General features: G+C 38.7%; 4 protein-coding genes across 6 annotated transcripts; 1 reads left to right on the top strand and 3 right to left on the bottom strand.

The window, feature by feature from the left end:
• Positions 1-9: 9 nt before the first annotated feature.
• LOC306853284 (E3 ubiquitin-protein ligase BRE1A-like) lies at positions 10-12,652 on the bottom strand. 2 transcript variants are annotated; one of them, XM_079390569.1, is made up of 22 exons: positions 12,486-12,652; positions 12,001-12,164; positions 11,759-11,827; positions 10,925-11,023; positions 10,674-10,821; positions 10,220-10,405; positions 10,005-10,120; positions 9,783-9,929; positions 8,832-8,906; positions 8,184-8,303; positions 7,011-7,190; positions 6,707-6,842; positions 6,489-6,610; positions 6,253-6,409; positions 3,254-3,518; positions 3,030-3,147; positions 2,756-2,905; positions 2,460-2,672; positions 1,845-1,970; positions 1,570-1,710; positions 792-896; positions 10-705 (listed from the first exon to the last, which is right to left on the bottom strand). In XM_079390569.1, the coding sequence occupies exons 2-22, from the start codon at positions 12,160-12,162 to the stop codon at positions 529-531; spliced, it is 3,012 nt and encodes a 1,003-aa protein (XP_079246695.1). In that variant the 5' UTR covers positions 12,163-12,164; positions 12,486-12,652; the 3' UTR covers positions 10-528. The 2 variants fall into 2 exon arrangements, with proteins under 2 accessions (XP_079246695.1, XP_079246694.1); XM_079390568.1 differs by having other exon boundaries at positions 6,489-6,631; positions 12,486-12,613.
• Positions 12,653-14,325: 1,673 nt separating this feature from the next.
• LOC306853289 (fructose-bisphosphate aldolase B) lies at positions 14,326-18,105 on the top strand. The gene is made up of 9 exons (XM_079390587.1): positions 14,326-14,678; positions 15,223-15,335; positions 15,578-15,789; positions 15,972-16,026; positions 16,650-16,810; positions 16,977-17,060; positions 17,147-17,321; positions 17,407-17,606; positions 17,783-18,105. Exons 2-9 carry the CDS (start codon positions 15,224-15,226, stop codon positions 17,876-17,878), a joined length of 1,095 nt encoding a protein of 364 aa, XP_079246713.1. The 5' UTR covers positions 14,326-14,678; position 15,223; the 3' UTR covers positions 17,879-18,105.
• On the bottom strand, positions 17,825-19,784 carry LOC306853291 (L-asparaginase). The gene is made up of 7 exons (XM_079390589.1): positions 19,692-19,784; positions 19,381-19,526; positions 19,209-19,304; positions 18,933-19,093; positions 18,776-18,859; positions 18,539-18,701; positions 17,825-18,386 (listed from the first exon to the last, which is right to left on the bottom strand). Exons 1-7 carry the CDS (start codon positions 19,696-19,698, stop codon positions 18,291-18,293), a joined length of 753 nt encoding a protein of 250 aa, XP_079246715.1. The 5' UTR covers positions 19,699-19,784; the 3' UTR covers positions 17,825-18,290.
• Positions 19,785-20,178: 394 nt separating this feature from the next.
• On the bottom strand, positions 20,179-26,883 carry LOC306853288 (E3 ubiquitin-protein transferase MAEA-like). Of its 2 annotated transcripts, none has more exons than XM_079390585.1 (9): positions 26,711-26,883; positions 23,865-24,047; positions 23,573-23,776; positions 23,377-23,499; positions 23,105-23,181; positions 22,873-22,981; positions 22,591-22,724; positions 22,182-22,377; positions 20,179-22,054 (listed from the first exon to the last, which is right to left on the bottom strand). In XM_079390585.1, the coding sequence occupies exons 1-9, from the start codon at positions 26,777-26,779 to the stop codon at positions 21,959-21,961; spliced, it is 1,191 nt and encodes a 396-aa protein (XP_079246711.1). In that variant the 5' UTR covers positions 26,780-26,883; the 3' UTR covers positions 20,179-21,958. The 2 variants fall into 2 exon arrangements, with proteins under 2 accessions (XP_079246711.1, XP_079246712.1); XM_079390586.1 differs by lacking the exon at positions 26,711-26,883 and adding an exon at positions 26,223-26,366 and having other exon boundaries at positions 20,393-22,054.
• Between the last annotated feature and the right edge of the window lie 1,112 nt (positions 26,884-27,995).

Raw genomic sequence — 27,995 nt, 5'->3', positions numbered from 1 at the left:
ACGGTTAATACATTTCAATATTTTAATGGATTTCAATAAAGCAGTTGCACAACCATCACTACAGGCAGTCAAAAAAAAGTAGACAGTACAAAAATTACAATACCAGCTGTTCAGCAAACTGAACGCAAATGAGCTACTGCCTGGTCGACTAGGCAGTTTGTTTGCAATGACAGGTCTCCCCTATGTTGGTGGGTTCACATTGGCTCTGGGTTGTAAATGTAAAGTTGAGGTGGAATGGGAGATCTGGTCGAGGCGGTATTAACTTAAAGATGTCAGCGAACATTCAGGATACTCCTGGAAGCAAGAAGCAGCATTTGTTGTGAGAAATGTTGGCTAGGACAACCCTGCGGAATGTGACCAGGTTAGTTCTGCTGGAACATCTACTGAACACTTTGGATGTTTTTGAAGAGAAAAACAAGTGGAATGTTAAACTGTTGATGTTCACCCAACGTTACAGGATGAACTCCACCCTGTGAACAATGTTGAGCAACTGGACCAAACAGATGCAGATACCGTGAATCACAAGTCTCATCCGATGTAGATGCGATGGAAATCGTTGGCACCAAATGCGGCATTGCACTTTGGGCACTTTCTCTGACGGGTGTCGTAGCGCGTCTTCACGCACTCAAAACAGAAAACGTGGAAGCACTTTGTCAAAACAGCGTCCTTTACACGTGAATTGCAGCATGGACACGTCAACCGGGCCTGTGAAACAAAACAAAAAGATCCTTCAAAAGACATGAACACAAAACTCTTTCTGTAACTCCATACAACTGGACAACATAAATGACCTTGTAGTCATTTATTTCTTCATTCAGGATCTCATCTCCATTTCGGATGTTCTCCGCAGGCTTCTTGGCCTTCTCCATCTTCCTGCGTAGTTTGGATATGTCCTCCTATGAGGTAAAAGAAGCATCAGGTTAAACAAAAATTGCACAAAATAGCCATTTTTACTCCACATTCACAAAGTATATCACGTTCTATTGACAGATGACCAACAGTATGTAGTTCAACATCATTAAACCCCTGATTAAACTGCCTTCATATTTGCTGAATCAAATCCAATATTTGCTTCTTACTAATTTTGGGGTCACTTATTACAAAATACGATACATTTTGTAACATTTTTGTCATTTGTAAGGTGAAGAGGTCTTGTATTACGCCTTAATCACCAGGAAAACTGCCACAAAGACATGATTTTTATCTTCCTTTGAGCCAGGTTCCAAGTATTTGTTCAATTCTCAGATGATTTTAATATGTATGAAGGATATGATTTATGCCTAATCTTGATTTTGACCTTTTCCCCATTCCTTTGCATATTGTAAGCATATGTAATGATACAATTGGAATACTTATTTATCATTAAAGCCAAAACATTCAACATCTGACTACTTTTTTTGATAAGTGCATTAAAGCTGATACAAACATACATTCATATAGATAGATATTAGATATCTTTGACCCTAGTATCCTCAAATTATGCAATATTAGGTCAAATCAGCATCTTTGTTTTTTTCCCTTCAAAATGCTGGGCTGTTACACATGACATGTTCATCATCATGTACGCACCTGTGCACGTCGGGCATTGAAAGACTCCTTTTCTCGAGAAATGCTGTTCTCAATCACCTCCTCTCTGACCGCACTCAACCTCTGCTGCACCCCCTCCAGCTGAGTGCGCATCTCCTCCGAGAGCAGCACCGACTCCTGCGCCTACAACAGAATTAAGACAGAGAGAATTAAGAGTTTTTTTTCAACTGCTACTTTCCCCCACATAGTATTTCTGTTATTGCAAATACACAAATTGCATATATTTGAGTTCATCTGCAACTGGTATGTGGTTGTACCTTGCGTTTATTCATCTCTAAAGCCTGTGTGCGGAGCCCCAGCTCCCTCTCCGCAGCGCTGATGGTGCCCTGCAGGAGGCGCTCTTTCTCCTCTAGCTTCCGAACCACCTGCAGCTGCGCGTCCACCTAAGAGAACGAGAAAAATCACATCTTATGTACTGTTCAGTTGCAAATGTGGAGAACAGGAACCAAAGCATATGTGGAGGATTTCAGTCTTATGCTGTATACTAAAGTTTAAGTTTGGTAAATTAGGACCTGCAAAGTCATACAGCAAAAAGATAACCGTGGATGTAAACGTCACATTTCCCTCCTGGATGAAAATCAGACATTGATATTCATTAGCAGAGCTTATATCCAAATGACAAAGTGCTGATGGAAACTATATGGAGGAAATGGTAATTACACTCATGAGGGGTAATTTAAAATAAATTAAATCTCTTTGAGAAATGTATATGCATACATGTAAAAAAAACCTTACCATTAAAAAAAAAAAAAAGAAAAACCTATGCAACTTCCCAGAACAATTGTGCAATCTGAAGATCATAAAAACAAATCACCGTAATCCAAACGATTCACTCAAAGATGACAACACCACAAAACTCCGAGCCCACCCACCTGTGTTTTGAGCGTGAGCAACTGGTCAGCGAGCTCCTCTTTCTCTTCCTTGAGGAGTTTATGGATCTGGTTGGATTTGATGCGTTCGCTCATGAGTTTGAAGTTGGCGTCATCTTTCTCTCTGAGCTGCTGCATCAGACGAATGTTCTGCTCCTGCATGTCCTCAAACGCCTGGCCAGTAACATCCATCTCGCTCAGCAAAGCATCTTCCTCCTGAGAGACAGAGAGAAAGTGACCAACTGAGAATTTTCCAGCAGAATGTTTATCATTTATTACTCAGTACATCACAGATCTACCTGCTTAGCAAGAGAGACTTTCTTATTGAGTATATCGATCTGCTCCTCCACCGAGCGGATCTTTCTCAGGGCCTCTTCATCAGCCATCTTCTTCCCTTCCCTCCTCTCCCTCTCCTCCAGCTCTCGCACCCGCTGACGGAGCTCCTCGGCCTGCACAAACACACACAATATGAGAATAAACAGTTTGTGGCTGAAATACTTCGATAAATGATTCATCCATTGATAATTTCTTCATTTAATCTGATATGTTGTGCGAGCTCTATATGGTGTCCACCTCTGACTTTGCCTTCTTCTCCGCAGCCATCAGTTGTACTTTATCTCTCTGTTCTTTCGGTGCAGAGCGGTACATATCCAACAACAGCTTCATCTCCCTCTGGGACTCTTGGGCTTTCCTGTATCATAATCACATCATTACTATCAGCTTCCTTATTGTCGTTATTAGCACTTCCCACAGTCATTTTCACCATTATAATCAACATATCAATCAGAATAACTTACTTTAGGTCCACCCGCACTATTTTCAGCTGATCCATCTCCTTGCGTTTGGGTCCTCCAATCACAGCGCAGCGTTCAGCTGCTAGGTCTTCTGATTGGCTGCTGCTGGCTTTCTCCCTCTCTTCTTTCACTGCTACGCCTCCAGTACTCCCACGAGTCACCCTCTCTCTTTCTCTCTGGTCCTTCTCTTTCTCCTTGTCCTTTTCTTTCTCCTCCTCTTTCACGATGGTCTCTGTGTCTGTACCTGGTTCAGTCTTTACTGTTACACCTGAAGACAAAATAATTATGTAAATTCTTAAAATAAAAGAAAAAGATAAATCCAACTATAACATCTCTACAATGTAAAACAATATAGCGCATGTCATTAAAGCAGCACCACACGGGGGAAAAAAAAAAAAACGGACATTGCTTATTTTTTGAAAACATAAAGGAGGATATTTTTACAGATATGAAAATATTCAGCCATTTTCTAAAGATGCCTTGAGAATGATTAGGGCAATTTTGCTAAGTAGTGCATTTGCACAGAAAATAAAAATCGTTAAATTAGTTTGTCAAAGGCATTTTCGAACCCGGGTCAATCACGTCAAAAATGACTACGGCACATTTCGCCACTGGAGCTGTTGTTACACAATTGTTTTTTGTAGTGTTGACTACCCCAATCACACGTTGGTGGGTGGAGTTAATGTAAATAGCCTCTGCCAACAAGGCAGGCTAATCGCACTTAATGTAAATAGACACTCCAGTAAATGAGGAATATATTGCAATAGAATTATATTTAATAGAAAGTAACAAATTCTGCCTGATTTTACACTGTAAAATCACAATACTAATATTTCCATCTTAATTTCTTTATTTTCAAACATTAAAACCATCAATCTTTTATTTTGGCAGTTCGAGTGATTTTTCTTCATCTTTAAAAACAATAGAAACCCATCACAGAAATTTTTAAATACCATTATAAACCATTAGCTTTTTCCAGTAAAACCATTACAAAATTCCTTTTTGTAGTGTGTTTTGGGCATTTTTCCAATAGGATTTAACATCCCACCAATAGAATCCATCACATACCAGTAGACACCATTATAGTTTCCATTAAAACCAATACAATTCCTTTAAACCATTAAACCATTAAATCCATTACATTTTCTATTGTGTTTTGGGCAGGGGTCTATTGTTTTTATTATGACATCATAGACAGCGGGAGATCTATTAAGCTGCATTCACGCACGGATCTCTTTTGAAATATAAGAAGTAATGTGGTTTGTCCTGTCCGTTTAATCCCTTAAGATATAACTGGCTGTGTTAACATTAATTTTGTGTCATAAAACCATTTTGAGACGCAAATACATTAAACCACGGAGTCGCGCACAGCCGGATGCACGAGCAGTCTTCACAAATAAATTGAAAGCAGCCTTCTGTTAGTGAGGTTCATATTTTAAACATATAAGTCCACTAAACATTCCAAACCACATAAATGATGACTTCGTAGAGCATTTGTAAGGAAAATACCGACGGGCGAGACCACAGTGCCTCACCAAACTGTAAAACTGGCAGCACATGTGAGACCATGGACCACAAAACCAGTCATAAGGGTCAATTTTTCGAAAATTGAGATATTTATTCAGCTTTCTGCTGATGTATAAAAGCTTTCCATTGTTATGATAGGACAATATTTGACCGAGATACAACTATTTGAAAATCTGGAACCTGAGGGTGCAAAAAAAAATTAAATAAATAAAAATATTGAGAAAATCACCTTTAAAGTTGCCCAAATGAAGTTCTTAGCAATGTCTATTAATAATAAAAAATTAAGGTTTGATATATTTACAGTAGGCAATTTATTAAATATCTTCATGGAACATGATCTTTACTTAATGTCCTAATGATTTTTGGTATAAAAGAAAAATCGATAATTTTGACCCATACAATGTATTTTTGGCTACTGCTACAAATATACCCCAGCGACTTCAGACTGGTTTTGTGGTCCAGGGTCACATATACAGTGGTGTGAAAAAGTTTTGGCCCCCTTCCTGATTTTTTTTATTTTATTGCATGTTTGTCACACTTTAATGTTTCAGATCATCAAACAAATTTACAGGCCCACATGGCCCTGTGTGAAAAAGTGTTTGCCCCATGAATTCAGCTGTCTACCAAAAAATCCTGAAGGACAATGTCCGGCCATCTGTTCGTGACCTCAAGCTGAAGCGAACTTGGGTTCTGCAGCAGGACAATGATCCAAAACACACCAGCAAATCCACCTCTGAATGGCTGAAGAAAAACAAAAGGAAGACTTTGGAGTGGCCTAGTCAAAGTCCTGACCTGAATCCTATTGAGATGCTGTGGCATGACCTTAAAAAGGCGGTTCATGCTCGAAAACTCTCCAATGTGGCTGAATTACAACAATTCTGCCAAGATGAGTGGGCCAAAATTCCTCCACAGCGCTGTAACAGACTCATTGCAAGTTATCACAAACACTTGATTGCAGTTGTTGCTGCTAAGGGTGGCCCAACCAGTTATTAGGTTTAGGGACAAGCACTTTTTCACACAGAGCCATGTGGGTTTGGATTTTGTTTTCCCTTCATAAAAAAAAACCCTTCATTTAAAAACTGCATGTTGTGTTTACTTGTGTTATCTTTGATTAATATTTAAATTTGTTTGATGATCTGAAACATTAAAGTGTGACAAACATGCAAAAAAATCAGCAAGGGGGCCAACACTTTTTCGCACCACTGTACCTACTAAATTAAAGCCTTTGCTATCTGACCACTGCATTAAGCCACATCAAGATATAGATTATATTTTTGACATATCGTCCAGCCCAACGTGATTACAATGGTCCACCATGTGAAAATCTTAGTTTGACAGTTTAGAAAAGTAACAAACCTCTTCTGACCAAGCTGCACTATTTGAATTACCCATATCCGTAACACAAATGGTGCAGTACAAAATGAACAATGTTAATACCTTGGCAAACACCATCAGGTAAAGTTAAGAGTGTGTACCAGTGGTGCTGGGTGTGGCGGAGCCGCTATCTGACTCGGTCTTCATAGTAACGTCACCCGTCGGGGCAGGTGTGTGTGGGGAGGCGGTCTCTTCCTTCACATCTATCTCTGTGCTGGACTGTGATTGGATAGCAGCATTACCTTTGGCAGCACGCAGCTATAAGAGAGGACAGAAACTTCAGAAACTACTTATTTTTTAACAAAACATATTAGAGTCAGTAAGTTTGTGCTCTAACCTGGTTGAGCTCTTGCTGAGCCTCTCTCAGTCTGAGTTTATATTTAACCACCTCTCCCTTCAGCTGCTGGTTATGATTCTGCAGTGTACTAATCAAATGTCTCATCTCACGGTTTATTGGGCCTGAGAAGAAACCAGAGAGTACTACAGAGTCACTCAAACAGCTGATCTGAGCAAAAAGAGACCAAAACCATTATAAAGAGAGCAAAGTAATTTTACCTGCTTGTTCATTAGCAGCTAATGTCTGCTCAAATTCGATCCTGAGCATCTCATACTCCTTGCGCACCTGTGCTAATGTGTCTTCCAACTGAATCACTTCAGTACGGACCTTACGCTGCAAGGACACCTCGTCATTCTGAAATAAACACACAGAAATGATCATCTGACTCATGCTTTAATAATAATAACATCCACAGATTGTGACCCATCACTTAAAGTGTACAACCAACCAACCTCTGTATATGAGCCTGCATCATCTAACATCACTGAATTCACTGTTTATTCACATTATCACTCCATGTACCTCCATGTGGTCCAGCTGGCGCAGGCGGGCGGTCCTGGTCGTGTTGAGTCGAGATTTGGTCTCGTCCAGCTGAGATTTCAGCACTAGTGATTCATTATAGAGCACAGAGAACTGAGACTGAAGACAGCGATACTCTGCGCTCTCTCTGGCCACCTCCTCAGCCCTGGACAACAGCTCCACCTGACAGAGACAACAATGCATGTCTTATTAGTGAATCTGAATGATTCGAACAGCATTATTCATATCAAGTGCACTACCGTTCAAACGTTTGGGGTCAGTATGATTTTTATCACCAAGAACTCTCTTACAACTACATTATTTGAGCAAATATACAATAAAAACAGTAATATTGTGAAATACTATTACATTTTAAAATAACTGTTTTCTATCCGAATACATTCTTAAACTGTAATTTATTCCGGTGATGCAAAGCTATACTTTCAGCATCATTACTCCAGTCTTCAGTGTCACATGATGCTTCAGAAATCACTCTAATATGCAGATTTGAAGAAACATTTGAAGCATTGGAGAAACTTATAAATCAATATTGAAAAAAGTTGTGCTACTTAATATCTCATTTTTTTCAGGATTCATTGATGAATAGAAAGTTCAAATGAATAGGATTTATTTGAAAATGTACAAACATTTATAATGTTACAAAATATTTCTATCACTTTTGATCAATTTAAGGCATCATTTCAAATAAATATATTCATTCTAAAAATAAATAAATAATCTCTAGGGCTGCCCCCTAATAGTCGACCAGAAGAGGCTTGGTCGACCACAATTTATTAGTCGCAGAAGAAAAATGGCACGCAGTCTGTGACGGACAGATCGTTAACGCCTAGTCTATGGTAATACAGCACATCGGGCAGGACATCCAAACGTTCGCCTATCATTCATCAGGAAGCTGCAGAAAATTTGACTGATACTAAAGTGTTTTACTCTGTTCCAGAGTGTCTGTGTCTTCAAGTGTTAGCGGATAAGGAGCTTTCTTTCAAGGACAAGATATGAAAGTGTGGGGTTTGTAATTTTCCACTCTGAAGAGCTGAACAGTTGACTGCCTCTGAACATCAGATTTAATCTGGTATTTCCTGAACAGGAGGCAATACTCACGATAAACACAAGATGGATCTAACAAGTTAATGGTGTATGTGGTCTCGAGGGCTTTACCTTCATGTTATTGTTCTCCTGGTAAACCGTCTGCAGGTCCTGCTGGAGCTTCTGGAGCTCACTGAGCCGATTCTCCGCCAGCTCCCTGTTCTCCTCCAACTCACTGTTCATCTCCTCAAACTAACGAGAGACGAGAAAGGATGGTGTATTATGCATCAATGTTAAGACATTGTATAGGTACCCTTATATGACAAGCAAAACACTTTAAACAACAAAACATTCTATAACAAAATCATTTTGCCAAGGCTCTACCAATGTCAACAATATACAGGTGCATCTCAAAAAATTAGTATACCGTGAAAAAGTTATTTATTTATTGACAGAAATTCAAGAAGGATGCACTAAATTGTTTGTAAGAGAGGACAGATGGAGGACTGTGTTTTTAATCAAATAAATGAAGGTTTGGTGAGCTTAAGAGACTTCCTTCAAAAACATAAAAAAATCTTAAAGACCCCAAACTTTTGAATGAGAGAGTACATTTTCTAAAGCTGCACTAAATGATGCACCTGCTTGAAGACTAAACAAACCCAGTGCTCAACTGAAGGATTCTACAGTGTGCAAATAGCTGTTTGCTTCACGTTAACAATGAGATTCATTCACACCAAGTGCAAATATTAACACTAAATGTGCATATGATTGGTCATTTACCTTTCTTTTGTTAATCGTGATGGTTCCACATACACTGCTTGCTTCGCCATACACCTTATAACCTTTACTGGTTACCTGTTATGATGGAAGAGCACAATATCAGATATGACACACTGTAAAACAATAAATATACTATATCTTGGGTTTACTATTACAAATAAATTCACCCTCAAGAGCATCTTAATATATCGCAGTGGCTTTTGCAAAAATCCATTGTCATTTGCTATAGATTAACTGACATTAAATTCATTCAATTAAAGTCTGTATTATCCATAACAGTAGACTAAATAGCTGTTTGGCTATTTCTTATGGTTATTATTGGCTCACATAATGCCAGCAGAAAAGGAAAGCCTGGGATGAAAGCTGACAATGATTTTTGTTCTTCGGAATAACATGCAGAAATCAATTGTGTGTATTAAAGTCATGATGTAATGGAAGTAGGCCTTTTCTTCTGTATTGAGACATATATCTGAGTGAACCAGACTCTTGGAAACACTGCTTTACATCGACCAATCGGACCAATCACCGCAGATTAGCGTCACGGCAAAGGAGGGGTTTGGAAAAATGAATCGTTGAGCGAATAAGGTAAAAATAAATGCATATTATAAGAAAATGAAAGTGTGTTTTGACCTTGCATGCATGTCAACCTGTTGTTGGGGACTCCCAAAAAAATAACCTTTCATAACCCATAATAGGGGCACTTTAACACTGATTTTAAAAGAGTCGTGAACTGAGAAACCAAAATTCCCTTGATCTTTTGAAGGCCAGCAAAAAACAGCAGGACAGAAAATAGCCTATTACTTCTAAATTATGTTTTTTGGATGTAAAATCATAAGTGGACCTCAGAGAACAGTACAAAATAAAAAGCAAAGGCAAGTCATGACCACTTTAAGATGCTAAACAGGGTCTATTATGATTTCACGTTGACTTTGCAGGGCAAAAACCACTTACTCTTTCCAGCACCTCTACAAGGTGTGCGTTGAGCCGATTCTCTCTCCGTCTGATTTTCTCCATGTCCCACTGCAGCTCCTCAATGAGAACCTGCAGCTCACTGATCCTGTTATCAGCACGATTCGCAGCACGGCCCAGAGGACGAGACTAAACACACATACATAGTGAGCACTCAATATGACACGGTTACCAGATAAACATGTCAACAAATCAACCACCAACCTCGCTGGTCATGTGACTATGCTTCTGCTGGAGGCTGTCGGTCAGCTGGCGGAGATGTTCATTCTCACTGATCAGGAGGGTGTTGAGGCGGCCAGCGACATCCCAGAGACTGCCATCTAGAGGAAGTCACAAGAATATGCACATTAGACGCTGAATGAACAGCAAGTTAAAACGTGATTCGTTTTTTAGTTTATTTGATGGATTGTTTGTCTCACCTGTTCCAGACTCCACATCTTTCTTTAGTTGGTCTACCGTGTTCTTCAGGTTCGCGTAGATTTCTACCACACGTCTGGCCTGTTTGCAGCTGGACTCCAATCGCTCCTGCAGCTCAGCGTCTATCTCTTCACTGCTGCTGCTGGCCAACATGGCAAGAAAAGAGCTTACTCCCTCCCCCTGTTGACCTGTATCAAACATTAGTATGATCATCAAGTAGCTGCATCTCAATTTGCACATTGTTAATGTTACTGCTGCTGCGATTATTATCATATATAGTTGCATTCAATTTGCACGTTACTGTACTGTTATTTTTGCACAAATAACAAAATATTCTGTTATTTTGCAAGTTAATATTGTACACTTGCACATACAGATGTACTTCTATATCTACATAGTTTATCTTTTCACTTCTGCTGCATTGTTTTATTTGATTTTTATCATGTTTGTGTGTACCTCTGTCTTTTGCTCTCTCCTGATTCGAGTCTCCATCCGGTTCTGGTGTTCCAGGTGTTAAGCTCCGCCCTTCAGGAGGTTGGCTTTCCACAGGCTCGCTCCCTGATTGGTCATAGCGACGCACAATTAACTGCACATTTTCATCGAACTGGAAGAGAAAGGTGGAATAAAAATCGAGATTAAAAATGGTTGCATTTGAGAGAAATTAAACTTCAAATTATATAGACAGTAAATAAAAAATAAAATATTACCTGGTTCCAGTATCTATTTAGAATCAACAAACTCGCATCATCTGTCGCCTGACGAGTCTCCAACCTCTCAACTCTCTCTCTCAGTTCATCCTCAATCACCTACAGCAACACAACAACAGTTTGCATGTATACATGTATTAATGTGCCCGTTTCACTGATTCCTGCAACATTTTTCAGTGGAAAATCACCCTTTGTGACCCAAATGTGACCCTGGACCACAAAACCAGTCTTGAGTGTAAATTTTTCGAAATTGAGATTTATACATCATCTGAATAAATAAGCTTTCCATTGATGTTTGGTTTGTTAGGATCGGACAATATTTGGCTGAGATATATAACTATTTGAAAATCTGGAATCCGAGGGTGCAAAATAATCAAAATATCAAGTAAATCGCCTTTAAAGTTGTCCAAATGCATATTACTAATCAAAAATTAAGTTTTGATATATTTACGGTAAGAAACTGACAAAATATCTTCATGGAACATCATCTTTACTTAATATCCTAATGATTTTTGGCATAACGATAATTTTGACCCATACAATGTATTTTTGGCTATTGCTACAAATATATTTTAAAACATAATTTATTTTTGTGATGCTACAGCTGAATTTTCAGCATCATTACTCCAGTCTTCAGTGTCATATATTCTTTCAGAAATCCTTCTAATATGCTGCTAAAGAAAGATTTCTTATTACCAATGTTAAAAAACAAACAAACAAACAGTTGTTTCAGGATTCTTTGATTAACAGAAATTTCAAAAGATTCAAAAGCATTTATTTAAAATAGAAATCTTTTGTAACACCACACATAAATATAAAGGTCTGTATCTGTACCTGTCTTTGATCGAGGGACACTCCCAACTTCTTGTTTTTGATCTGCAGAGCTTTAATATCTTGTTCTTCCTGCAAGAACGAAATACAGCGATAAGGGACCAGATTCAGAAATCAGTTTTAAGATCCACAATTCATAAATGATTGCAACACATTCATATAGCAGAGGGATTCAAACGGCTCAGGACAAAAAAAACATTGGGGCAACACAAAGAAACAGACAAAGACCCCAGAAAGCATCTCACCTGGTTGGACCCTCCTCCCAGTTTGATGACTGTTTCTACAGCAGTGCTTCCTCCAGATCCAGTGCTCATACCCTCTCCGTCCTCACCGCCCTTCTTCTTCTCTGGAGGAGCGCAGAGGGTGGCAGAGCTGCTGGGGTCACTGGGGCGCTTCTGACCTGACATCACTGTGGAACAGACACAATCACAGTCAATACACAACCACAAATCATCACAAAGGAGTATAAAGTGCCAAGACCTGAGATGTGCTACAATAAATCGCCTTTACACAGTCGATACAGAGCAGAGAAACTCCCTGAGAATCCAGAAATCAGGGACAATTCCTTAAGTTATGCTTTAAAACAGGTTTAGGTTTACATTTAGTCATTTAGCACAACATAGACCTACGAAAACACTGATATCTGACGCCTCTCCGCGCTCAAAACTCGCTGTGCGTTGTTTAATAACGCTTTAACTATGTAGGATTTGCACTTGTGTTAAATTCTTACCTAATTTTGATTTCTATTGACTGTGAAATGGTTTTGAGGATGTAGCTGTTGCGCTTCATCCAGCAGCCGAACCTCCACCGGAAACACAGCGCTGCTTCTCTTCTGCTGCCGATGCTGCCTCCGGAACTGCAGCGCCGCCCCTCGGCGGAAGGACTGATTACAGCGCTGCAACTCCGAGAAACAACACAACTTTTTTTATTGCGTTAATTTAGAGGATTAATTTAGCATGAGATATTCAAGAAAATCAGTTATTTTTGTAGCCTAAATAAATGCTGTATTCATCATCGTTCTACCCAGTACTATCAAATAATCTAAATCTAATATTTATCACAGTTTCCACAAAAAAAATTAAATAAAATTAAAAATGAAGCATAACGTATGTTCAACATCAAAACCACATATTAGAATGATTTCTGAAGGATCATGCGACACTAATGATGCTGAAAATGTAGGCCTCTATATATATTTTGGTTATGGAATAGATAAGTTTAAAATGTAACACTAGTTAAAGCATATAATTTATACAAATTATAAATAAATCTACAAATGTATTTGTTATTGTAAATAACTGAAAGAAGTGTGTTAACTGTTTACTACAGCAGCCTTTTCTTTATGTATTCATGTATGTGTGTGTGTGTGTGTGCTGGTTTGATCTACATTATGAAACCAAAAATGGCTTTACGATGTAAGAAAATCTTACTTCACTGAGACTGTCCCTGTAATTCAAACGAAATTCGAAACATTTATTGAAAATGTAAACATTATTTGGACTTTGAGCATGGATTTGATACTCTTGCCTTTGAATACAGAGTTCACGTTGTGAAACCCCCTGATTTTTGTTCTCTTGGTTCAAAGTGTCTGTGCATCAGTGCATGTCTTTGTCTTCATCATGCAGCAAGTTTATCAGTGGCCTGACTGTTCAAACCCATTCCTCAGACCACGTCTTGTCTCGCTGCCAAAATGATTTTATCGACTGCTGTTGATGTAATTCTCCCCACCAGCACTCACTTTCTGTGTTTGAGACGGATGTCAATGGGGGGGGGGGGGGTTATGCTAGAGTGAAGTAAAGCCACAACTTACACAACAGTGTTCAGTTCATCTTTTTTCCCCTGACAAAATCAATATAATACAGTATTTCTATCTGCTGAATGTAAGCTTTTCCAAGCTTTATAAAGCATGAATTGTGTGCACACAGTACAAACAAAACAAAGGATCTCAGGTGCGTAGAACAAAAATAAGAAAGTTTTTGGTCCAATAGGTAGCTGCATTTGTCCGCACACTGCATAAAAACGGACCAAAAGAGGTCTACCCAAAATCCAATTTGTTTTTCATATGCAAAAGTGACAAAGTGTTTTAAAAACAGACCAGAGAGCAGACGTTTCAGGCAGCCCATGCTTTCTTCAGTGCTTCAGTGCCCCTTTCTTCAGAGCATTGAACAAACCATATTCCAAGCTTGCCTGCTGCACTGGGGACATCACATGCAAATTATGAAAATAATTATAGGTGAAGAGTTAATTTGCAAAAACAGATAACTTCGTTTTTTTTCAAAAATCATGTTTTTCATTGTGCATTCCAATTAATCTCAATCAAACTGCAGTTGGGTTATTATGATTAGGTCAAAACTAACACAACGAAACAATAAAAACAAAAAAGTTATCTGTTTTCGCAAATAAACTGTTCATTTGATTGTTGGATTTTATATCAGCGGGGTTGAGGCATCAAAACTGAGCTGTAACTAAGCTGTTTTATGGACGGTAACTGTAATATTATTAGTAATCAGTTACACTACTAGTTACTGCAAAAAGTAATATTATTACCTGAAAATCAACTCTTATCTCACATCTCAAGTTTCCAGCCCTGTGCTCCACACTTGATTCATTGCTTTCCAAAGATTTTGATAGCCTAACTCATTTTAAATATGTGTAACACTAAGGCCAGGGATGGCTGTATTATGGACGTTTTGGAGTTAAAACCCTTCCAAAGTCCACATAAGCAGATATTCTCCCACACCCGTCCATTATCCCAGCCAATGGCGTCCCTGGAGGCAGAGCACGCCCGGTCGCATCACTTTAGTCCAGCATCTGCGCGCGGATAAATACCGACCCCCTCGAATCCCTCGGTCCCGATTCACTAAAACCCACCGAGGCCACTTCAGCTGTAGTTTATAGTGCTACTCGCCTTCAGACCAGTCAAGTAAGTATGGTTTTTAAAGTTTTAAACGTAGAACTGAATTCATAAACTGCAGATGTGTCAATGCAATGATTTAGCTAAATATTCAGGTTCTGCTCTTTAATGCAAGTTATAAATCACTGTAAGAATATTCCAAAGATTTCTTTAAAATGTCAGAACTGGCTTGGTTGTATGTTGGTTTGACAGTGCATTTGGCAAATTATCTACGGATGAATGCAGGCACTGTATTTAGCAGTTTTTATATACGTAAAGCATTTGCGAAACAAGGAGGAAATCTTTCATAAATACAGAGTGTATAAAAGACACTTAACGATATTGCACAAATGTGTGAAACGTTTTGCACATATTTGCAAGGAAAACTGCAAAATCCTTAAATTTAGCAGATGACTGAACCCTGGACTTGTTTGTTCAGTGGGAGGAGCCAGTGTGTTTCTCTGGACTAAAGTTCAACAGTCAGGGCAAATATTTACATATAGCAGTGAATAACCCAGTGATGCGAATTTTGATGCAGATTTTGCAAATAAATTTTCTTCTGCTCTTTTCCCAGCATGACACATCAGTTTCCAGCTCTCTCCACGGAGCAGAAGAAGGAGCTTGCCACCATTGCCCAGCGCATTGTGGCTACTGGAAAAGGCATTTTGGCCGCAGATGAGTCCACAGGTAAGAAAGTGTGGTGTTTTGCATGGAATAATTACCAACTATATGCATATATGAATTGATCAACAGTAAGCAATACAAATACTTAAGATGTTGCTGAATAGGTACTAATTATTTTTTAACAGTGTTGTCTTATTTTATGTCCTCTAACAGCTTTATGATTGTATTGTATTATATTGTATTTTTGAAGACGTCATGGTAAGCTTGCATTCCAGATGTTCTTAGATGTGTGTTTCATGTTTTAGGCACCATGGCAAAGCGTTTTCAGAAGATAAATGTGGAGAACAGTGAAGAGAACCGTCGCAGCTTTCGCGACATCCTCTTCTCCGTAGACAATTCAGTCTCTGAATATATTGGTGGTGTCATCTTTTTCCATGAAACACTGTACCAGAAATCAGCCCAGGGAGTTCAGTTTCCAAAAGTCATCAAGGATAAGGGCATCGTAGTTGGTATCAAGGTGAGGTTTAGGTGCACTCTTGAAGATTTTTTCTATAACATAGAATAACCCATAGATAACCAAAGCACTGCTTGAATACTGTAGAAGCCTTCTTTCTTTCTGCATACAAGCACATGGTCCTTTCCCTAGTTTTGCCACGTAATGTTATAAATAAAAGTATTGATTGTGCTTTCTGCCTGAAGGTGGACAAAGGCACAGCAGGACTGGGTGGTACAGATGGAGAGACAACCACACAGGGTACATTTTTACTTAAAGGGTTAGTTCTTCCAAAAATGAAAATTCTGTCATTAATTACTCACCCTCATGTCATTGGAAACCCGTAAGACCTTTGTTCATTTTCGGAACACAAATTAAGATATTTTTGATGAAATCTGAGTGCTCTCTGATCCTGCATATACGGCAATGTAACCAAAATGTTCCCAGACCCAGAAATGTAGCAAGGACATCGGTAAAACTGTCCATGTGACATCAGCGGCTCAACTTCAATTTTGCGAAGCTATGAGAATAATTTTTGGGGGCAAAGAAAACAAACAAAAAAACTATTCAACAATTCTTCCATTTTCTGCCATTTTGGGGAGTACTACGATGCATACGCATGTTTTCCCCTGAATGTAATCAGCATTGTCTACGTTCAGGAAAAAGTGCAGAGCTCTCAGACTTTATCAAAAATATCTTAATTTGTGTCCTGAAGATGAACAGAGGCCTTACAGGTTTGGATTGACATGGGGGTGAGTAACTGATGACAGAATTGTAATTTTTGGGTGAAATATCCCTTTAAATGCATCCTAACATGACAGTAATCTGTCCTGACTTGTATCCATTTTAAAGGAAGCTATTTTTGCTTGATCCATTTCACTCAGGATTGGACGGTCTGTCTGAACGCTGTGCCCAATACAAGAAGGATGGTTGTGACTTCGCCAAGTGGCGTTGTGTACTTAAGATCTCTGACAGCTGCCCCTCTGCTCTTGCAATTGCTGAAAACGCAAATGTTCTTGCCAGATATGCCAGCATTTGCCAACAGGTATGTCTATCAGAATGTGCCTGGTTTATGAGATTCTATTTATTTTCCATAAACAGTCTTTTATATGACTCTAAACAATTGATAGCATGCCAGTAATTTGTTTATTCTTCTTCTCAAACTGTCCACAAGATCCTTTTTTCTCATGAACTCTTCCTTTTTCCTGTAGAATGGCCTGGTGCCTATTGTAGAGCCTGAGATCCTCCCAGACGGAGATCATGATCTGCAACGGTGCCAGTATGCCACTGAGAAGGTAAGATTCTTCCCAGTATAACCAATAAAAGAAGAGCAAAGCCAAATTATCCATCAAAAATAATTGGCAACCAATTGCATCCAAAGGTCCTAGCGGCTGTGTACAAGGCTCTCTCTGACCACCATGTGTATCTGGAGGGAACTCTGCTCAAACCAAACATGGTAACCGCTGGACAGTCCTGTACCAAGAAGTACACCCCTCAGGAGGTTGCCATGGCAACAGTTACTGCTCTCAGACGCACCGTGCCAGCTGCTGTACCGGGTAAGACAGTCCTCCACTGGTCCTCAGAGGATGGTGTCCATTTGAGTGCTCTTCAAGCGTTCAACATCTCTCTTCTGGTTCTCAGGCATCTGCTTCCTCTCTGGTGGTCAAAGTGAGGAGGAGGCCTCTCTGAATCTGAACGCCATGAACCAGCTTCCTCTGCACAGACCCTGGAAGCTGAGCTTCTCTTATGGCCGTGCTCTTCAGGCCTCTGCTCTTGCTGCATGGAAGGGACAAGCAGCAAACAAGAAGGCTGCACAGGATGCCTTCGTCACACGTGCCAAGGTAATCAATGACGTTATGATTCAAGCTAAAAATACTACATGCGGGCAATCAAGTCACAACTATAGTGCAACTTTTCAAAACTTCTAAATTATATTGTGCTTTACTGTGTTGTCAGTTTATAGGCCTACTATATCAGCTGAAGCTGCATATATTGATGTTTTTTCCCCCCCCTTCAGATCAATAGTCTTGCATCAAAAGGTGAATACAAACCCTCAGGTCAGGCTGACCAAGCATCTACAAAGTCCCTCTTTACTGCCAGCTATGTCTACTAAACTCAACAACAAACGACAGCAACTTGTGCTGGACAGTACAAAATTTACATGCAAAGGATATTGAAGATGACATGACAACATGTGTGCACGTGTTAATTGTACAAATTAAATATGTTCATGCAGTTCTGCCAAGAATGACTCAACTAGACTCTGGATTAGTTTAACTTTTCATGCATATGCACCAACTTATGCTTTTCATTTTGAAATAAATGATAAAATGCCTGCTTTATTTGAGTTGATGTCTTGTGTAAACATTAGGAGGAGAGTCAGCCATTCACAGCGCTTAGACTAGCACTTTACTAAGAATTAACTTGTTTGTCAATGGATAAAACTTGAAAGTGATGTGCTTTTGTATCTGATATCAGCTGGTTCGCTTGACTAAGTCCTACACAGCAAGGTGCTAAAGGGTGAGTTACAAAGAGTAAAGTTGATTGAAGAGCACCAAAATGTCATGAAGATTTTTCTGTCTTGCTTCATCTTCTGCTGTCCTTCCCCACATATTCCTATTCTGATAGGGAAAAGAAAAACAATACATGTTACACGTTGCCAGTTATGGGTTATTAAACATTCAACGTGTTAATGCAATCAATCAGAACAATAAAAAGCAGAATATGTTTTCATAATGAACAATATGATGACAAAAATCTGCTTTTATTATACCTCTGGGGTGGCGCCATATTCAAGAAGTTTGGACACCGTGTTCTTGTCCCTCTTCTCCACTGCTGCATGCAAAGCGGTCTGTCCATTATAATCACCCTGGTTCATGTTTGCACCAGCTAAGTACCATGCTTGCAAAAGCTGACAGTCTTTAGTCAGAACCGCCCTAAATGAAAGAAGACAGTTGAATGCAAATGTCTACAACAGACTGATAAATTCATTTTAGTTAGAAACACTGACTTGATGAGTTCCATGCCAACTCGCACAGGATGTAGACTCACTGTGGCTCCTTCCACTATCAAAATCTTGATCACGTCAAAGTGCCTGACATGTAAGACAATGGTGTAAAAATAAATTATACATATTCCAATAATTAAATCTGTTCAAAATCACTTACTTGTTTCTTATGGCAAGATGCAGAGGCGTGCAACCAAAGCGGTTGATCAACTGGCATGCTGCTCCAACAGACAGTAAATATTTAACCATATCAGTTCTACCCTTTTCACAAGCTCTATGCATGACGGTGTTGCCATCATAATCTCCAGCATTTATATCCATCTGAAGAAAAGATGAGGTATTTAAAGCATGGATTAGAAATTATATAACCGGCCACATGAAAGAGTAGAAAAATAGTCAAATGCACTCTACATCTAATATGCATGATCGTTCATACTGTGACAAGAATCTCTTGCAAAGACAGCAAGTCGTTGTTGTCTATGCATCTGCAGGCGAATGAGGGCAGCAACAAGGCTGCAATTGCACTGACATCCTGGGGGAAAAAAAATCACATTTGACCACTTCAATCAATAAAATAATAATAGAGGCTGCCAAACTTGTAAGCTCACTTCAAAGGTCTTGTATTTGAGCCAGCCGAGACTGAGCACCTGGCCCACGACGCTGAGGAACTGCCGGTTTCGAGTTTTAGCACCCAGTTTGGTTAACGGGAGAAACAACGGGTCGTATGGTTCCTCTCGTTTCTCGTTTGTCTCATCTGTGAATGTACAGTTATACATCAAGGTAAGTTTAAGATTGAAAAGTACTTGAATACAATGCCATCATTACTTTTAAATACATTATAATTACAGGCTAATTTATAGGCCTGGCAAAATGGTCATATACGTTGAAATGTGAGATTTGATTGTATTTTTTTACTTACAGTACATTTTGAAGATTTTTTATGCTGTAAAGCGGTGCTGAAGTGTGATGACCGACCGTTAAAATTACCTCAAAGTTCCCGCTCCCGACGCGCTTGTTTATCTGCGCATGCGCACCAGCGAAGATGTTATTGCTTTAAAAATTATTAAATAATCTTGTATTATGAAAATAAAAGCAATAGGGGTCTAGAATTTGTTAACCTTTTTATTTTATTAGCAAAATTTCACATAAACAAAAAAATATTAATTTATCTCCAATGTTAAATTTGTTTTGTTCTGACTTTTATATAAGACTGTTAAAAAACAAAAAGTCTGTGAAATGTTTAAAATACTACGATACACTCTTCAATCCCCCTGGTGCTTTAATATCCCTATTCGTTAAAATTGAATGTGAGCTATGCTTTTATATTTTGTATTGTTATTATATTTTATATATGAATGTTACCCTTTTCTGCAAAAAAAAAAAAAAAGTTGAATATAGTAATTTTTCGAATCAATTATTTTAATTATCAGACAAGTTATCTTACAATATGCCTGTAAAACTACAACCTAGGAGGTAAAAAATATATATGTTGCACACTAGGCTACTGCTACAATATTTCATAAATAATAGTAGTGTTTCACTTTCACTTAAATGTTAATTTGTAAGAAATTAGTTTTCCTCCAGTGTAAGTTCACATGTGTGTTTCAGGCAATGACAATACATAATCAAATCAATCTTTATTGGCAATTGGACATGAACAACCCATCTACCCTACCAAAATACACATGCATGCGTAGTTTCTAAGCAAATCTTTCCACAATTACAATTAAACACATACTTGGAGAATCATTTCCAACAGGAACGGATGTTGGTGTACTTTAAAGTGAACCTATAAGACCAGAGGGCCTTTCACTCATACCTGCTGTTGATCCTGTGAAACCTGAGACTTTCTAGAGATGTGTGCATGGGGAACATTAACAAAATGTACTTTTAACAATTTCCTGCTTTGAAAATTGTGCTCAAAACGACTCTACAGATTACTTACAATGAATTTGGAAATTCTAATAATGTAAGACTTATGTAAAACTAGTCTATATATATATATATATATATATATATATATATATATATATGATAGAGCCATATTAATCCATTTTGCAGCAGAAGAAAACTCACACAAGACATTTACATCACAAAATGAGGGCATCAAGGCTGAAAAATTACAAATTTTAACAATGGAGGCCAGGAAAAAAACCAACAAAAACTCCTCCAGTCCATGTAATAAAACTGTGCGAGATTTGAATCTACCCTGAGATCCAAAACAAAAACTGCTTTAAGTTTGCTATTTAACCTTTAGTCACAAAACAGCACTAAATGCAGCATGACCTTATTAATTACAATATATGATATTGTTTATATAACACGACGTACCATTAGTAAAAAAAAAAAAATGCTCCAGATTTAGGCATATCCATCAAAATTCAATCTTGCATATTTGTCCTAAAGGGACTTTGGTCATACACAGAATGTTTTATTTGATGAATGATGCTGAAGTCCGTAGTAAGTCAGTATATTTACTGTTGAAGTGTAAACTAATGTGATTTTTTTAACACCAGCCTGACACCGCCATGTCTTTCTAAGTCTGTACATCCACAGACTTTGGATAAAGAGCAGTATTGCTATAAATGCTACAATTTTTTTTTTACATGTTGCCTCGAACTCAGGATGTCAGTCAAAAAATATCCCATTAACATAAATGCAAGTTGTCACAGATTTCACAGGTGCAAAAGCAAGGCATCGGAGAGTGTTCTCTACAACTACCTACACACAATCTATCTAAAAAATAATGACCTAAATGGGTTCCCTTGTTCAAAAAACCAACAATGAATAATTAATTGTTAACACACTACAAGGCAGAAGCTCCTTTGAGATTGATATGGAGTCGTGTTGGTTTGTTTTACACTACTGAAAAGAAACCAGTTAAATAAATGCCAAACTATCAACCCTTTTAAAAACATTAACAAAAAAGAAATCCCTCGTCACAATAGTCCGTTTAGCGACTCCATTGTGATTTTGAACAATCAGTTCAGTGAAGGTCTTGCAGGCCGGTTGAGGGCCTGAGATTCACTAGCAATCTTGCTGAGATTCAACCTGAGGGTTGAGATTCACTTGCATGGAACAAGGGCTGAAGGATTGACGCCCTTTGACAAATGGTGTCAATGTGAAATTCGCCCGGCCTACAATGGCGCCGCAACTTAACGTCCCAAAACTTAGGTGGAGCTCCCATCACATTATGTAAACCTTCTCAGCCTGGGAAAAGTTGAAAACCTCTTTGGTCCTGGGGCATACCACCTTGTCATCTTGACGAATGGACAAGAGAGACTGAAAATCAGAGGCAAGGGAATGTTAATCACTATATATACACAGGAAATATATAGAATTTCAAATGGCGTACACTAGTACACTAAAGTACTGAAGAGCAGAACACAAAACTAGCTTCAAAACTCACATTGTATCCATAAACATAGCCATTAGGCAGCATCAAGGGTGGGTTGTTCTCATTCATGACCTCGCCAGAGATTTTGCACACCAGCCTTGAGTTTGCACAATGGGCCATGGGAAGAGGTTGAGCCAATTTGTTCAGTGCCTTACTGCAGACAGGGCAGTCTGGGTTTTTGGAAGTGCCATCTTCTTTGTAACACTGCCTGTAAACTTGGAATTAAGGGTAACAACTACTCAACGACTTGATTTAAGAACCACTAACAGTCATTTAAAATAATGACCCTTGTTTCCATTGTCACTGTATGTTGAAATCGCCCAATAATAATTACTCAAAATCCTGAGTTTCATAAATGATCTGCTGGACATGCAAACTGAAAACCCTAAGGATGGTGAATGTTCTTTTGCAGAGAGGATACGGGGTTTTGATGGCAGACAGCCCTGCCTGCAGGGTAATGGTAAACACAGAGTTGTTCCCCAGCTGGTGTAATCTGTAGTTGTCATATCTGAACTGCTGGATCAGCATTTTCCAGCGAGCTGGATCCAAAAGATCCTGGGAGGAAAGACAAGAAATGTTACGGACTACTGAACTCGTACCTGCTACGATGGCATATTCAGAAACAATTAATGATCAATATCAAAACAGTTCCTTGGAGTGGTAGACACATTTCAGATAATATACAAACAGAAATGCAAATTACCTTATACGGTGAAATGTGCGTGTCTGAGGGAAACGCCAGCATGCCCATCACTTGCCGTACCTCGTCCAACTGCCCTCCTTCTGCTTGGCTGAAGTGTTTGCGTGCATGTCTAAAGCACATTCATTTTGATTTAATAACACCAACTATGGATTGTTTAACAATAAATTCAAGTAATTCAGAGAAACTTGGTATGGCAGTCATGTCATGCATTAAAAAAAAACCCATCTCATACCTTACTGCGTCCATCCGTTTGTTTTGTCGAATGAGTTCAATAAATTCCTGGATCCTTAAACTGAACTCCAAACAGCTCTGGAAACAGGGACATATTTCAACATAACTGAATAAACTTTACCTTTTAAATTGCATCGTTTTCAGGCAATGACAAAATGAAAGCCAATGAAAACCCAGACTGCAAGAAATATAACCACAACGTGGCTCCATAATGACAGTTAAAGCACAAGCACATATTTGAAAACAGCAAGTGAGAGAAACCCAGCATCTTACTTTCATTTTCCGTAAGCGAGACTTGTTATCATGGCACCAAGCCAGACAGGTAGCCGTTTCCTGACGCTCGAGAGATTCTTCAACTTCTTTTGCAGTAAGAAACATTTCTATGTTGACCAAATCCTACAAAGACAAAACAACAGATGAGAAACAGCGCAAGCATCTTACTCGCTCCACAGAAAAAGTGGAGACGCACCTCAATCCCGCTTTGTCTGGCCAGCTTGACTGCGGTGTTGTAGTAGCCACAGCGTAGTAAGTGCTCCACCATCATGCGGTCCATGCGCTTCTTCTTCCAAACATTAACACTGGCTGGCTGATCACTGCTATGTTCCTTCAGGTGCTCTATGCGCCGCTTACATAACTTGGCGCTCTCATCTTCTGCTTGGATAGACTCAGCTGCCTATCAGATACGAAACCATTTCACTCTTTAGCGTAAATGGTACAAATGCGGTAAAATTGAATCTATTCAACATGATGCCTTAGCATACCTTTCTCTTGAGGGCGCTGAGCTTCTCAACCACTCCATCCAGGAGAGAGACTACGGTATCCACCACTGGAAAGCTACTGAGCGTTTTCTCCAGCTCCGCCACCACCATAGTCACGTGACTGGTCTCCCGGTCTATATTCTTTTGAGCTGCTCGGAAGCGCTTGTTCAAGGTTTCATAAGGAACCTGTTGAGATAAACCACTGCATTTCATTAGCAGGCACAGTTTTGGTAAGCTCAGTAATATCATTCTTCATGGTGTGGGTTCACGAAGCACTTCATCCATCATTACATTCTCTCGTCAGGGAATCATTACTGATAGTTCACCCAAAAATAAAAATTCTGTCATTTACTCCCTCTCATGTCGTTTCCAAACTCCTAAGGCTTTTGTTCATCTTTCTGAAGAGACATGATCGTGTTAAATGAGCTAAATGATCAGCTATCAGACGATGTAGAAATCTCAATTTTGAAAAATTGACATTTATGACTGGTTTTGTGGTCCAGGGTCACATATGTGCATTAATCAATGTTTATATGCGAATACAAGCCTGAATCAAATCTGTTAATCATATGAAGTGATTATGACTCTTCAGAAGACTTGGCTTAAACAACTCGATTCATATGGATTACTTTTACCATATCTTTTGGTAATTTTCAGTGCATGAAAGTTCTCATTGTGTTGACTTTCAGTGGATGGACAAAAAAATGATATATTAATATTAAAAAATATCTTCTTTTGTGTTTCGAAGATGAACAAAAGTCTCGAGTCGACAAGGAATGACAAGACGGTTAGTAAATAACAGCAGAATTGTAATTTTTCTGTGTACTATACCTTTAAGTGATGAGTATAAATGAAAAAGTAACTTAAGTCACTATTTCAATATCATTCTAACACTCCATCAATTTACTGCTATGCCATTGTGCTGATATGCTGCAGTATTGTTGCCTTCTATTTGATTGTGTATTGACTATAGAGTACTGATGCATATTTCTTACAATTATTAATCACTTTTGTGATTATACTCTGTTTGGCATATTATCCTCATGAATGTCCTGTGATACAAGCGTTTAAATGTCCAGTGGATGTCCTCAGTAAGCAAATATTCTTGACAAAAAAGCTCCCAATTAGTTTTTATCTTCCACATGGCACAAGTAAATAAAGTATGACATTAGTACAGTAAGTAGTTAGTTCCAGATGTCTAACAATGGTGCACTTTGTTCTTCTTTCAGCTGTCCATTTGAGAGAAAAGGTCATAAAGGTGGACATGATCATTAGGCCAGGATGAGTGGCTGTACTGTGGAAGAGGCAGAGATGCATAAACCTTCAATCTTATCTCTCAGCATCTGCCAGTTTATTTTGATCAGGCCATCTGTCACCTTGCAACCAGGGCAGATAAGTACTATCAACATTTGCAATGCTCTATTCATGTACAGATGTTTTAGAGTAGATAAACACCCTACATCAGTCAATGCTATTATTGCGGCTTTAACCTTTGTTGGATTACAAGGTGCAACCTAATTTGGCAGCGAGAAGTGAAAGGTCCTCAATGCGAGCCAGAATGTATGCAAACGATTGAAAACAGCACTGATGCATAAATGAGCAGTCAACTAAGACAAACAAAATCATACATAATATTTCTTTCCAATTTTAAGATATTGACTTCTTTCTTTATCAAACAATTGAAGATACACTACCGCCTATACACAAATTAAACTTACAAATGTTAAAACCTGACTGTCAAAAACAAAAATGACAGCTACTCAATTTGCTTGTAGAAATAAATGCCAATTTTAATGATTTATGACTCTCTAAAATATTACAAGAACCAGTGCCTTCCAAAAAAAAAAAACTGGCCCATACATTTAAATTTTATTCATAATCCCATAATTACTTAAGATGTTGCACAAGCAGAATATAGTGACTAGTTCATATGTTTAGATCATGATGCAATGATCAAGAAGGTACTGGAAATCACTCTCAATGCTGCAAGACAAGCTCAGATGCAACATGCCCTTGACACAGCAGTGAAGACCATATATTATTGACATTCAGTGTGCGTGTACATAAACAGGCGTCGTTTTACAGGAGATGCATGAGCTAATCGGGTTACAAAGCATTCAACTCATCACCAAACAGTCAAAGCAATCGATTCACGTGAGTATTCATCCAAATCGACGCTATCAATCGGGAAAAACCTGTGACGCAGAGCACAAAGGTGCTGTATGCCAACCATTAAATAATAAGCCCCTCATCTGAGCTATAAACGTGCTAACAGCTGCCACTGATCAACACAACATGATGCAATATGATCCTAATATGGTGCATAAATCGCATGCATACCGAGGTCTGGTCACCACTCACATGTGTTTATCCAGACACACGAAAATCATGCTGTCTGGATCATCGCCTCAGACGACAGCGTCGCAATCAAACGCATAAGTTACACGATTATAAAGTAACGTTAGATGTAAATCCGACACGATTCGTGTTACTATCCGTTAAACTGCATTACTCGCTGGTTAGACTAGTGGACAAACCTGTGATGGGATAAAACAGCGCCTAATGAAATAATACTGTGGTGACAGGCATCAGACTGACTCTCATTTATAAACCCGTCCATATATAACTGTACAGCCGATGTCGACAGTTTGCGATCACCTCGGAAAGATCTGTTTGTGTGGGACTTGTTTTGCTAAGTTAGCTAGCTCCTAGAGCTAACCAGTTACCTGTCTATAAATACAGTCACATACTATCCATCTGATCGATCGCTTCTGTTAGACGGTTATATAACGCGGACGGGATCTGTTCGACTGCACGTTTAGGGTATGGTGAAGAAAGGCTTGACAGACCTTTAAAGTTGGGTATTCTTGCACCTTTAGGGCCATAGAGAGTTGAGCTGCTGTCTCCTGCACCGCCATCTTACTTTAGGAAACTGAGGAGCGTTTGTTCGTCTTCTTCTCGGCTTTGGTCCTCGTGCGGCAGTGAGGCTCGAGCGCTCGATACTGCCTCCTCGTGTAACGGTGCGGTACAGAATCGCCACAAAACTTGTTTTTGCTTGAAATTATACAATCTTTAAATTAAAAACAACTGCTAATGCAACATGTATGAAGCATTTTCGTGATTCAAATGCCCTTCATTTAATTTTTTTTTTTTTGCATATTTACCAGTTTTGGTTTGAACATTGGTCATTTGCTCCCTTTATTTATTTGTTTGTTTGCTTATATATTTATTTTTGTAAAATGGTATTTTGTGCTATCATCCACATAACATAAGTGCAATACAGTAACAGCATATAATGTATTTTATATTATTCAGGTTCTAAATCAACACGCCATGGGAAGTCCTTAATGTTTTCTTATATTGATATTGTTTATTTCTTACTCTTTAACAGTTCATCAGGCTCTTAATGATTTAATCTATGACAGAATATTTGAAGATATTTTGAAGGTCACTCATCATTAGAAGTCATTTTATACATGGCTCTCCATTCTGTACTTGCTCTTATGAAAATGTACCATAGTTCTTAAAGGGTTACTCCACCCCAAAATGAAAATTTCGTCATTAATCATTTACCCCCATGTCGTTCCAAACCTGTAATAGCCTCGTTCGTCTTCAGAACACAATTTAAGATATTTTGGATGAAAACCGGGAGACTGTCCCATTTACTGCCAAGTAAATAACACTGTCAAGGCCCAGAAAAGTATGAAAAGCATCATCAAAATAGTCCATCTGCCATCAGCGGCTCAATCTGAATGTTATGAAGAGACGAGAATGCGAGAATGGTTGTACTTGCTCATTTTGGTTATTGGGGTTACCCCCCATTTCCCGACACAACTATGCCCCTGGATACTCCACCAAAAAAATGGGAATTGTCTCTTCATTTACTCCATCTCTGTGAGTGCATATAATGCAAGGGGATAATAACTTTAAAAGCTGATGCTTCAAAATTCATGCAAAGTGATCAGGACGGTAATCTATTTGACCCCCAGTGGATCTTCTGAAGAAAAACTAGGTGTGTGTGTGAAACAAATACTATATGCTTGACTTGCTTTATATGCACTCGCAGACACGGGTTATTTTTTCTTAAAACATTTGTGTTCATCTGAAGAAAGAAGGTCATATACATATGTATCT

This window comes from Barbus barbus, assembly GCF_936440315.1.
Source record: "Barbus barbus genome assembly, chromosome: 33".
Taxonomy (NCBI): Eukaryota; Metazoa; Chordata; class Actinopteri; order Cypriniformes; family Cyprinidae; genus Barbus; species Barbus barbus.
This window is presented reverse-complemented; position numbering and strand designations above follow the sequence as displayed.

What these genes read in the sequence shown, in the direction of transcription:
- LOC306853284 (XM_079390568.1), bottom strand. Translation starts at nt 12,162, where the DNA reads ATGTCAGGTCAGAAGCGCCCCAGTGACCCCAGCAGCTCTGCCACCCTC. An exon ending in TGTCCCTCGATCAAAGACAG is followed by an intron (nt 11,024 to 11,758) that starts GTACAGATACAG and finishes GTGTTGCTGTAG; the next exon opens with GTGATTGAGGATGAACTGAG. An exon ending in TAAATAGATACTGGAACCAG is followed by an intron (nt 10,822 to 10,924) that starts GTAATATTTTAT and finishes TTTCTCTTCCAG; the next exon opens with TTCGATGAAAATGTGCAGTT.
- LOC306853289 (XM_079390587.1), top strand. Translation starts at nt 15,224, where the DNA reads ATGACACATCAGTTTCCAGCTCTCTCCACGGAGCAGAAGAAGGAGCTT. An exon ending in GGCCGCAGATGAGTCCACAG is followed by an intron (nt 15,336 to 15,577) that starts GTAAGAAAGTGT and finishes TTCATGTTTTAG; the next exon opens with GCACCATGGCAAAGCGTTTT. An exon ending in GCCAGTATGCCACTGAGAAG is followed by an intron (nt 17,061 to 17,146) that starts GTAAGATTCTTC and finishes TTGCATCCAAAG; the next exon opens with GTCCTAGCGGCTGTGTACAA.
- LOC306853291 (XM_079390589.1), bottom strand. An exon ending in TGCAAGAGATTCTTGTCACA is followed by an intron (nt 19,094 to 19,208) that starts GTATGAACGATC and finishes TCTTTTCTTCAG; the next exon opens with ATGGATATAAATGCTGGAGA. An exon ending in CATCTTGCCATAAGAAACAA is followed by an intron (nt 18,860 to 18,932) that starts GTAAGTGATTTT and finishes CTTACATGTCAG; the next exon opens with GCACTTTGACGTGATCAAGA.
- LOC306853288 (XM_079390585.1), bottom strand. Translation starts at nt 26,779, where the DNA reads ATGGCGGTGCAGGAGACAGCAGCTCAACTCTCTATGGCCCTAAAGGTG. An exon ending in CCAGACAAAGCGGGATTGAG is followed by an intron (nt 23,500 to 23,572) that starts GTGCGTCTCCAC and finishes TTGTCTTTGTAG; the next exon opens with GATTTGGTCAACATAGAAAT. An exon ending in AAACGGATGGACGCAGTAAG is followed by an intron (nt 22,982 to 23,104) that starts GTATGAGATGGG and finishes AATGTGCTTTAG; the next exon opens with ACATGCACGCAAACACTTCA.